This window comes from Sorex araneus, chromosome 2, assembly GCF_027595985.1.
Source record: "Sorex araneus isolate mSorAra2 chromosome 2, mSorAra2.pri, whole genome shotgun sequence".
NCBI classification, from domain to species: Eukaryota; Metazoa; Chordata; class Mammalia; order Eulipotyphla; family Soricidae; genus Sorex; species Sorex araneus.
Window position 1 is genome coordinate 228,211,856 of NC_073303.1, and position 12,384 is coordinate 228,224,239.

At 42.2% G+C, this 12,384-nt stretch overlaps 1 protein-coding gene across 5 annotated transcripts in view; it reads right to left on the minus strand.

Annotated features, from left to right (window-relative positions):
• The window catches only part of SPATS2 (spermatogenesis associated serine rich 2), a 131,306-nt gene that overhangs the window by 60,399 nt on the left and 58,523 nt on the right, over positions 1–12,384 (minus strand). For 3 of the 5 annotated variants that reach the window (XM_055128050.1, XM_055128049.1, XM_055128052.1), the window contains one exon: positions 11,716–11,977. The exons of the other annotated variants lie outside the window; for them this stretch is intronic. In XM_055128050.1, coding sequence (XP_054984025.1) covers positions 11,716–11,740 — 25 coding nt within the window. In that variant the 5' untranslated portion in view covers positions 11,741–11,977. The remainder of the gene's footprint in view (positions 1–11,715; positions 11,978–12,384) is intronic. 5 annotated transcript variants of the gene reach the window in all.

Consider the following 12,384-nt stretch of genomic DNA (forward strand, 5'->3'; position numbering starts at 1 on the left):
ACTAGTAAGTCACATAATGAATAAGATCTAACATCTAAAAACCTGTTCCACTACAGGCACTCCTTAACTCAGCACTATCTAAACTATGACACACTTGTTGATTTTTGGTTTTAATTTCTAATCCTTTCAGAACCAATGTTTTCACAAAATACAATAAACCTGTGTTTGAGAGTGAGGCAACAAAGAAACCATCAATAGTCAAGGAGAGAGCTCCAAGGGCTTAGCATGCTTTGCTTGTGAAGTCCCAGGTTCAATTCGGAGATTATGTGATTCCCCAACACTACTGGGTACAATGTCCAAGTACTAGCCACAAGAAGCCCCCAAGATAACTAAGTGTGGGCACCCCCCTCAAAAAAAAAAAAGTTATCCAATCCTCTCCTTAATACACAAGTATTAAAATGAACATCACAAACAACCATTTCAGAGGTCTGGAAGCAAAAGGACAATAATAAATACCAGAGGAATTACTAAAGTTGTAGGTAAAGACAGTGGCCATCTGTATTCTTCCTGCTTGGTTTTGTTCTCATTCACCCATCTCCAGTCCCCTAAAGAGCAACAGCTTTACCAAGGCTTTCAAGAGCATGTTATGAAAATCACCAGTTTTTTGATCCAGGGCAACTGAGCACTACTAGGAGTGATTTGCAAGCTGGCTGTAACCCCAGAGCACTGCTGGTGTTGTTCCCAAACCAAATTAAATTTTATAATTAAGGGGATAAAAGCAATAGTACAGCAGGTAGGGCCTTGCACATGGCTGACCCAGGTTCAATCCCTTGTACCAAATATGACCCATGGTGACTGTCATCCCGTTGCTCATCGATTTGCTCGAGCGGGCACCAGTAATGTCTCCATCATGAGACTTTTTGTTACTGTTTTTGGCATATCAAATACGCCACGGATAGCTTACCAGTGATATCTCTGCCGTGAGGGCAAGATACTCTCGGTAGCTTGCCGGGCTCTCCAAGAGGGGCAGAGGAATCAAACCCGGGTCGGCCTCGTGCAAGGCAAATGCCCTACAGCTGTGCTACCGCTCCAGCCCTATGATTCCACAAGTACCACAAATGGTCCCCTCAGTCCTGCCAGGAATAATAATCCCTAAGTACTGAGCCAAGAGAAAGTCCTGAGCACTGCTTGGGGGGAGGGGAGAAGAAGAAAGCAATGTGAGAGTCTCCTCAGGACAGGAGAGTTGAAAATCAAGAGTGTTTATTCCCAGGCTTCTGCAATGGGCAGTCCTGAAGGTTTCACTGAGCCACGAAATTAGTATGAGTTATACTGGAAGCATTGTGGATACTATTTGGACTAACTTGGACAGCGTATGAATATTGTTTGGACTAATGTGGGTTAACATTTGGAAAGTGTTTGGATTAAAAGAGGAAGAAGGGAGGTGGAGGCTCATGAACATCTAAAGAAGACAGAGAAAAAAGGGTTCCTGGGGTACTAGTGGAGGGAAATGGGAATGATGTATGCACAAAAGTATGATTAACAGCACTGTAAATCCTGATACCTCAAATAAATTGGTCAAAAAGATGGTTGGTCAGAGAGCTAAGCTCTACCATAAATAGCCCCCCAAATGAAAAGGACGTAATCATGCATAAAATGAGAAACACCAATGCCACAGCCACAGCCCTGTATACTCATCGGCCCTGCCTCCTAGACTCACAACTAATCTCAGAAGAGATGCAAGCCAAGCTGCTAAAATTCACATCAAAACGTCTCACAGCTGTGGCAGGTTAGCTCTCTTTTTGACCCAGCTTTACAGATTCATGATAAATCTCAAAGAGATCAATTAACAACAAAAATTCATGGGCACAAACTCTGACCTGTCCTTGGGAGGGAGGCAGGCCAAGTCACAACCCTGCCCATCCGCCCACCCCAGAGCCACACTCACTCCCCACAGCTGCCTCCTTGCCCACAGCCTGATTCCACTGCCTCAGGAGTAAGCTCTGAAGAGACACCAAACTGCTGAAAACCTCAGGCTGAGAACTCTGGAGTCCTCTTGAAGTTGGGGGTGAGCAGACTGCCCTTCACTCTCCTATAGTTCTGTAAACACCTACATCCCACAACCACCCATGTAAAGCTCATCTAACAGCCTAGTTTTACAAGCTCATGATTAAATCTTAAATCAACTAGCCACGAAAATATACAAACTGCAGGAAATTTCGGGTACATCGGTCTTCAGGCTGAGAACTCTGGAAGACCTCCCTCCAGGCCTCCCCCATCACACTTCTGGAAGCTCCAACAGCCACACCCACATCCCACAACTATACTCACTGCCCAGTTAAATACTGGAGTTTCTGCAGCATGCAGCCACACTCAAAGCCACATGACACCTTCAAACTACAATCTTGACATCCCAGTAGGAGCACCAAATTAGATGGGAAAATAACATAGACACTAACTAAGCTCAATAAACAAAAACATTAATACAAAATGCTCAAATACCCTTCCCCGGCAGCGTGGCAACTGCCATCTTATAAGGCCCACTAAAGAGAGGTACAAGCTTTCAGTGATGGGACGCGTGGGAAATCTTGGGATGGGGAACGTTACCGGCGCCACTCTCCACCCAGACGTGACCCTGAGCAGCAGCACACAAACGGCTCCTCCGTTCCTGAACGCCCATGATCCTGGAGGCCAACTAACTACTTTTGGCACCCAGCGGCTTCTTGCAGAAATGCCTCTAGACGGCCCCATGTCGCCCCAGAAGGGGAAAGGATTTTCTCTCTCAGTATTTCCCTTCCTTGGCGGTGTGGAGACTGCCATCTTGTAAGGCCCACTAGACAGAGGTACCAGCTTGCAATGATGAGACTTCTGGCAGAAATTTCTCTGGACTGAATTACTAAAATACCAGAAATCCAAAACCTTATATGCTCTTCATTCTCAACAATGGAAAACAAATTATCAAATGATGCCTTTTCAGCAGGACTGATTGTTGGGGGGAAATTCTGTAGGATGACATTACTTTGATCTCTCGCCCCTTGCCATGAGTAGCTTGTCCCGGTTTTTCCCGGAGTTTAGGCTTACCCCAGTCACACCCATCAAGGTGTTCCCGAATCTCTCCCATCCCTTTGTTTAGCTATAATCACTTCTCTATTCTCTCTTCCCCAAAACAGTTAATCCGCGGCTTTCCCTTAATCTGACTGCTAATTTGTAAGGTCAGACCTTCCTAGGACACTGAATATTATAACATTGCCTTTCTCCCCTCTTTATGCCTTTTGAATAATTTACTTTAAAGCTATGTCTTTTTGTATAGACACAAGAAGACAATATTATGTTTTTGTAACTTGGGATTTAATTGGCCTCGAATATTATTCCCTCCCGGGCATCTGCTTTCTCCACTTAAGCGTCAGTTGCCCTCAGTTCCTAGCACCCCAAAAGCAGGGTCCCGACGAGGGACAGGACAGATCCAGAGCAAGCGGTGAGTTATGTGCTACCCTGGCATCGAGATGGGCCTGGCCAAAGTGCCTAATTCTTAACTATAAGTTAAGAGCTTGATCATAGACAAATGCTGTCATGATCCAAAAGTAATGTTGAGACTAGGACCCTGCTAGAGATAGGAAAGACTGATCTGGCCTGAGCACTGTAGTCTGAGATCAAGATGGCTCCTGGAGAGCAATTCTATAAATTTTAATGCATTTCTTATTGTGTCCATACAAAATGATTAATATTATGAATTTTTATATGTTTGCTGGCTGAGGAGAGGAGAAACATACTCATGGGATCCACCCTTGGGTGGATCCTCCTGCTGAAAGAGAAGTCCTAGGAGAAGCATCCCCTGAGGGAAAGGAACCTCAACCCTATTGATGGTGACCACACCTATGTGTACACCCCAACCCCCTCGTGCTGGGGAGATTTAACTACGCTGTAAGAGTGGGTTGGGGGGCCAGATCCAGAGATCTAGAGAGAGATTGAGAGCTGGGAGAGAAGCAGAGGGAGAGAATGAAATAAACTGATCGAGCAACCAGTTTGGCCTCCTTCCTTCCGTCGCCTGCCCTTGACCGACGGCACACACAGCGGTTCCGGGGCACCGAACGCAGGTGGTGAGACAGAGCCGCCCAGAGAGCCCGCGAGTGCACGCGCCCTCCAGTGAGCCTTAGTTTTTCACAAAATTCCAAATAATAATAGTTTTCTGTTGAAATATTAAATGTAATCAAAGTCTTTACTTTGATTACAAAAAAAAAGAAGGTAAAGTGAAAATCATCAGCCACACAGGCAGGGGTGGGGTGGGGTGGGGTGGTATGGGGGGTATACTGGGGTTCTTAGTGGTTAAACATGTGCACTGGTGAAAGGATTTTTTTTTTGTTTTTTTGTTTTTTTTTTGCTTTTTGGGTCACACCTGGCGATGCTCAGGGATTACTCCTGGCTCTGCACTCAGGAATTACTCCTGGCGGTGCTCAGGGGACCATACAGGATGCTGGGAATCAAACCCGGGTCCATCGGGTACAAGGCAAACGCCCTAGCCGCTGTGCTATTACTCCAGCCCTGGGATGGGTGTTTGATCATTTGTATGACTGAGACTTAAGCCTGAAAACTTTGTAACTTTTCACATGGTGATTCAATTAAAAATATATATATTGTAAAATGCTAAAATAAAAAATTCTCAAATAGGTTTAGTAAACCCTCAGATAAGGACTTAATATCCCCATCTTGAAATATAACAATTTTCACAAATTTTCTTTTACTAAAGTATCTTTTATAGCTGCATAGCCTTTTGTTGTAAGCAATAAAAAACAATAAATAAAATTAAATAAAATTCACACTGGTCTTATGGCTGAAAATTCTGGGGCATCCTTGGGAGGGGGTGTGCAATGCACCCATACCCCCAGAGCTGCTGCCATACCAACAGCCCAACTTCATTGCATCACGATTAATCTCTGCAGAGATGCCAAACCTACAAAAATTTCAGGTACACTGGTTTTCAGGCTGAAGACTCTGGGGTCTTCTCAGAGTGGGGGAGGGCAGACTCTCCACCAGAAGCCCCAGCAGCCACACCCACTCATATCCTACAGCTGCAGTCCTGATCTTCCAGTCTTGGAGTTCCTGAAGTATAACTCCAAATTTCATAACACTGACAGCCCAGTAGGAGCACAACTAATTGGATGGGGAAAGTAGCATAGAAATCAACTAAGCTCAATAAACAAAAAACAACAAAGGAGGCTCAACTAGAATAAATAGCTTAGTAAACCCTCAGACAATGACTTAAGGACTCCATGATGAGACATCACAATTTTACTAAAGTATTTTTGATAATTTTATTAGCTATTTAGCTGTAACGAGCAATATAAAATAAACTACTTTGTGCCTGTTAAGGGGCAGACTTAGGGAGTGGGTAGGAAACTGGAAACAATGGTGTAGGAAAGCTCACACTACTGGTGGGACTGGTGTAGTAACACTGAATGCCTGTAACTGAATTATGAACAACTTTTTTTTTTTTTTTTGCTTTTTGGGTCACACCCAGCCATGCACAGGAGTTAATCCGGCTCTGCACTCAGGAATTACTCCTGGCAGTGCTCAGGGGACCATATGGGATGCTGGGATTTGAACCCAGGTTGGCCGCGTGCAAGGCAAACGCCCTACCCACTGTGCCATTGCTCCAGCCCCTATTATGAAGAACTTTGTAAACCGGGGTATTTAAATAAAGTTTTAAAAAGTACTTTCCAATATGATTAAATAAAAACAAATAGAGGAAACAGGAAAATGGGAAGTTCCTCTACTCATGCCCAGGGAGAAAGAGTACCAAAAGTCATTTGAGCAGGAAAAAGAAAAGAGCATCTAAGAAGGTAGTTCCAAAAGTCTGCTCTGCTGGAAATGGATTTACATATTTTCATATTTAAGAAAAACACCTAAATATGAAAAATTAATTAGGTAATTGTAGGTATAAAAAGGACCCTGGTGATAAGTTTTGGGGAAATAAACAAAATATGGAAAAAACTGCTTAGTCCTGAAGTAGCCCAAAGGCATGAAGAACAGATCCCTCTGAGGCGTGAATCATGAGCTGGAGACAGAGATACTAAGGCACCACCCAGAAGCAGGAACTGAGGCAGCTCCCAGAGAAGGGGAACATTAGGAGTGCAAGACTTTCCCTGTGATGATACCCAGATTAACTCTTGTGTATGCAGAGAACTCCAGGCCAAGACAATTTGGAGAAATTGTATAAAACCTTCTCCCAAAGTCATTTTTTGCTTTATTCTCCCTGGAGAAGCCCATGGCGTTACAATGAACTTGTATAATCTCTCTCTCTTTCTCTTCCCTCACATTTCTCTTAAGTAAATTTCTTTTACTTCTTTTTACAGTCTCTTGCCCGCACGCCTGGCTGTCTTCCCCGGGGCCCCTCGGAGAGGATGGGCTCCAGCTTCCCTCCCCGCCATGAGCAGAGCTCCCAGCAGCCGAAGACCACTGGAACCTAGCTACAGCCATGCTCAAGACCCCTCTCCACACATTCGGACAAGCTTCACGCATGAAGGTACCGGCAGAGGAACCCAGGTGTAGTAATCCCATCAATGGCCAACATCCAGAGACTTAAAAACAAGCTCCCAGAAGCGGCCATGCAATATCTTATAACCTACTTTCCCTCTGGGAGAAACTAGCAAGCTACTGAGTTTCCTGTCCACATGGGAGAGCCTCGCAAGCTTCCCATGGTGTATCCATATGCCAAAGCCAGGAACAAGCTGGATCTTATTCCCCTGACCCTGAAAGAGCCTCCAATGCGGCATCGTTGGGAAGGCCGAGTAGAGAGAGGCTTCTAAAATCTCAGGGATAGGACGAATGGAAAGGTTACTGAGACCGCTCGAGCAACTCGACGATCAATGGGATTTCGTGATTCGTGAAATTTCTTTATACAAAATTAGTTTACTTCTCGACTATATGTCTCCTGAGATTCTTGTCTGTGAGGAAAGGAGATGGACGTACAACACCTGTGCTAAGGTGAAGCCTGACTTTCCTTCTCCCACAAAGAGCACTTCCTCACTCCAGCATCAGTCCACAGCTCCCCAAGAGCCTGGATGGTGGGAACCAATGCCCTTACTCTGCTGGACAAGTGGACTTCAGGAATAACTGGACAGCTGCCTTGTAGGGCTGGTGGAACACGAGCATCTCATCTTGGTAGAGCCAAGAGGATCAGAAAGCTTTTGTAAGCAGACTTCCTGAGTCCTGATCCGGCATTTTCCTGGGTGCTGAGGTGGGTCAAGCAGAGCAGTAGAAGCACTGTTTTCCTTAAGGCTACCTCTCTCGAAACACACCAAGTCACCTGCAACCAGGTCAATGGGTTTACATTTCAAAACAGCCCTTGTCAGGGGCCAAAGAGATAGCACAACCAAACAGGGCTCAACCCCTGGTACTACGTGGACCCCACAGAATCAAAAGTTCGCCCTGAGCACAGCTAAATATGGTTCCCCCAAGCCTTACTCCTCCAGGAAAATTAAAAAAAAAAAAAAAAAGACTTAAAGTCACCTTTTACCTGCCAATATTTGTGTAAAGAAGAATCAATCAACTCCACTCTATACAACTTTGGGTGTTACTGCCAAAGGTACTGTTACTGAGGTGAACATGAGCAAGCTGGGCCTGTCACACAGGAAGGCAAGGCTATTTGGGGAAAATAAGCCCAGTCCTGAAAATGACAGATGAATAAATGCAATCTTACTGGTTTGACAGCAGTTTTATACAACTAACTCCTTATAATTATGGAAACCTGCAAGCCAATCAGAAAACCACTGCTGACTTCCAAAAGCTTAATATACCTGCTGTCATCCAGAAAAATATGTATATATTATACACATATTTTATAAATATGTATATATTATATTGCACAAAACACTGAAATGGTCCAGCTTTACCCCTCCCTCCAAAAAAAAAAAAGAAGAAAAGGAATACGGATTTCAGGATGTGTGTATTGGAAAGGTGGCACCTTTATAGGGACAAGGGCTCCTTGCTAGGAATCCTAAACTTTATCCTCTATTCTTCATTCAGCTGGCTGTTCTTCAGTATTTGTTTTCCAAATCAGCATCTTTTATATTTTTTTCATTTTATTTCCAGTTTTTGGATCACATCTGGGCTTACTCCTGGCAGGGCTTGGGGAATCATATCTGGTGTCAGGGACCAAACTCAGGTTGACCTCACACAAAGCAAGAACCTCCCTACTCACTGTACTTTCTCTCCAGTCCCATAATATCTTTTTGTACAGTTAACCTGTAAATATGTTTCCCTGAGTTCTGTGAACCTATTAGCAAACAGAAGAATCAGAGGAGGCGGATGTGGAAATCACCATTTGTAGCCAACCTGGACAAAAGTGGATAACCTGATCTGAGGTAGCAGGTTCCTGAATATTATCATTTTGTTCTACATGATTTCACTATGATGTTGATTTGATTAAAAGAATAAGGAAAGAAAAAAAACCCAGGAGACAGGAAGAAAACATTCATTCAAGCACCTGTTTTCATTATACATTGTTCCACTTAAGCCAAAGACCTAAAAACAACTGAGAACATATTGTACTTGTAACTGACATCTAAAGCAGGGAGGACCTGTGGGATCTGATGCTAACTTCAGGCAAACAGTCCCTGAACTGGAGATTGCCTAGCTGGCAACAGAGAACTGGTGTAGGGAAAACATCCACAGGCTGCTAGCACAAGTGCTATGAAGAGAAGCAGAGTCCTGAAACTGGGGTTAGGGCTCAAAGGATGTAGCATGTGTAAGGTCATGAGTTTGATCCCTAGAACCACAGGGTTCTTGAGCACTGCTGAGTGAAGCTCTGACACTCCCTGAACATTGCCAGGTGTAGTCCTGGTGGTTCCAGCATTACATAGCACCAGGTCTGAGCACTGAACAAGTCCACAAGTGCACGGCTGAGTATCTTTGGGAATGACCCCTGACACAAATTACTGATGCTTTCATTAATGTTAATGAGCCTTAAAAACACTGCACGAAGGGAAAAAATGCAGAGATGAAATTCTATTAATCTGTTTATATCAAATTTTTAGAAAAGGGAAGTGCCATAAGAAAGCACTGAGGGGCTGGAGAGATAGTTCAGTGGGTAGGGTGCCTGCCTTATATGTGGTTAACCTGGGTTTGATTCTGGCATCCCATATAGCCCCCAACCACCACCAGGAGTAATTCCTGAGTGAAGAGCTAGGAGTAGGCCCTGAGCATCCCAGAAGTGGCCCAAAACACAAAACAAAACAATGAACAAGTACTGAATTACCTCTCTCTATAATTTATTATAACTAAGTTGATAAAGTTAGTATTTCGTATCCCAAATAAAAACTTTAAAGATGTAAGTAATAAATAAAATAGAATTTTATAAATAATTTTGTATGTTTTGGGTTAAATATCAGACACAACTGTATGAACAGACATTTCAGAGACCATGCTAATAATATATTAACTTTCTTTTGTTCCCAACTAAATATTAATTGAAATTATGTTAAACTGAATTTTGATAGCATTACATAATACTATGATAAAGTTTAAAACAAATTCATTAGGGCTGGAGCAATAGCACAGCGGGTAGGGCATTTGCCTTGCACGCAGCCAACCTGGGTTCGATTCCCAGCATCCCATATGGTCCCCTGAGTACCACCAGGAGTGATTCCTGAGTGCAGAGCCAGGAGTAACCCCTGTGCATCGCCAGGTGTGACCCAAAAAAAAACCAAAAAACAAAAAACAAAAAACAAAAAAAAACCCTTAAATTCATTTATATATAATTAGTAATTACTAATTATAAGAAATTATTTCTACAATTCTTAGCAAAGCACAAAAATAGATCCTAATTTTTAAAAGGTTGAAACAATCTGCCTAACTTTTATTTCTTTTTTCTAACTTTTTCCTTATTCTTTTTTTGGTTTTTGGGGCCACATGTGATGGTGCTCAGGGTACACTTAGCTGGTTGTGCTCAAGGTACCATAGGCAGTGCTGGGAACTGAACTGAGAAAGCGTATGTAAGGCAAGTGCTTTACTCCCTGTACTCTCTTGTCTATCTATTTAACTTCATTGTCACTGTCACTGTCAACCCATTGATCATCGGTTTACTCGAGTGGGCACCAGTAACTTATGAAACAATTATATTATTTTCCCTTCTCTTTTCCCTTTGTTGCTGTTACTACTGCCATCCCCAGGGATCAAAACTTGCCTGTGGTACTGGCATGTTTTAGTCACACACACCTTTGTAGTGCGGTGAAGAGAGAACATTGCTGTAGCATGGAGACTGCACCTAGCATGTGAGGAGGTGAGAGATAGAACACTAGGCTTCAATTCTAGGATGGAATCCTAGGGCTCCCACGAGCAAAGCACATCCTCCAGCACTTTAATACCTCTCCCAGGTCCCTATAATGATGTTTTTTAATTACTTAGTTAATTAAGTTTAAAAACATTTCCTTAACATTTAACATGAAACCTGGATATATAGCTTTGTTTTAAACTAAAGAACATTAAATTAAAATTAAATTAAATGAGAGAAAAAGCAATACAACTAAAATCATTCTTTAGCAAATAGATTTCAGTTACATTTAATAGTTCTAGCACTATGGTTAAATGTGTCCCTTTAAATTTTTGTTATTATTCTAGGAAAGTTTAAAAGTGATGTTACAGTCTTTGTTCTCCTCCTCCTTATAACTATCATTATTAGTAGTTCTTGCTTCTGCCACCCTACATTTTATTTTAGGCAATAGAATTAAGTAATAACCCCAGAAGGAAAGCAAAAGAAGAAATCAACAACTAGAAGTATTGTAATATTGCTTCATTTCTGTCTCTAATAAAACATCAACCCGTGGCCATGAAAGTATTCTATAGTTTATCTCCAACTCCTCCAGTCCTAACATATCTTCAATATTTTCATTCTCCCAAGACTGCATTTTCAAGAAAGATTTAGCTTTCCTGCAAGTATATTTCAATGAGGGGTGGGGGGGGAGCAGAGATGGGCATGAACATGCGGAGCTCATGGGCTTCTCCTGGCTTGGTACTCTGGAACTGTGTGTTGCTGTAGCTCAAGCCCTGGCCTCCTGGCCTCAAGCTCCACTGCACTCATTTAGCTCTCCAGCCCTATATTTCAACTTAATAAAGTTTTAAGAGTAGAAAAAAAATTGTATAAAACAATTGTATGAAACAAATCCAGGACAAGAAAACACAGAGCTATAACTTAATATTCAAACTTAATATTCACAAATAAACAACAGTTTTTTGCTTTTTTTTTTTTTTTGCTTTTTTTTTGGGGGGGGTCACACCCAGCGATGCTCAGGGGTTACTCCTGGCTTTGCACTCAGGAATTGCTCCTGGCAGTGCTTGGGGGACCATATGGGATGCCGGGGATCGAACCTGGGTCGGCCGCGTGCAAGGCAAATGCCCTACCCGCTGTGCTATTGCTCCGGCCCCTAAACAACAAAGTTTTAAGTATCCTATATTCTTCTAAAATTAATTGTAACCATGACAAAAAGTTGTTATAACAACTAACATTTAGAGGCCAAAGAGAGAGTACAGTGGATCGTGCATGCAGTTCGATCCCTGGCATCCCAAGTATCCCATATGTTCCCCCAAGCCCACCAGGAGTGATTCCTGAGAGCAGAGTCAGGAGAAACCCCTGAGCAGACTCAGAAACAAAAACTACTAGCAGTACTTTGCTGGGTGAGGAAAAGTCAAAACACATTAAGAGAATCCATTTTAGATATACTGGAAAATGCACTCATTATTCCATAATATGCTTTTAACAATGTATGCTCACATATATTATCTTACCCTTCTGGTTTTGTTTCCTAGACATTGCAGTTTCTTTAATCGCAAACTACACAGAAGAAAAGTATCCTTTTGCAGTCTGGGCTCTGAATGCAGTTATCTCAGATTTCAAGTAGACAACATTAGTTTGTAGTATGAAGTGATAAAAACAAAGTCCTGGCTCTTTGAAATTCTTGGAGTTGGTGATCTCCTTTTCTCTCTAGTACTGTTGTTCTAGTTAGGGAACAGCATTGTAGACTTTTGTGTTCCTTTTCCCAGGAATATTCTAGAGGAAAAAACATTCACAATTACTTCAATAGCTATTCCAAAATGCAACCACACTTTTATTTTGTTGTGTTTTCTTTTCCCCAAGGTGAAATTAGTTATTAAAAGATAAGCATTCACTAGAAAGACTGAGCTGCAAAGAAATACTTTAAGAAATCTTAATCAAGAATCAAATCATCTTTATTCAAAAAGCATGTTTTCTTAGTCTTTTTTTGAATGTCTCAAATACCATCATCATCCACCACCCTGTTTCTCAAACTAAAGTATTAATTCTTATCATTCCCAAAGTGTTTTTTTTTACCACTTGTTCTTCCTATCATATCAAGAGTCCTTTCTCTTTCTCTAGAATGTTCTATATCTAACCTTTGGGGTTTCAAAATATAAAGCTGCAAATAAATTGGCCTGGAG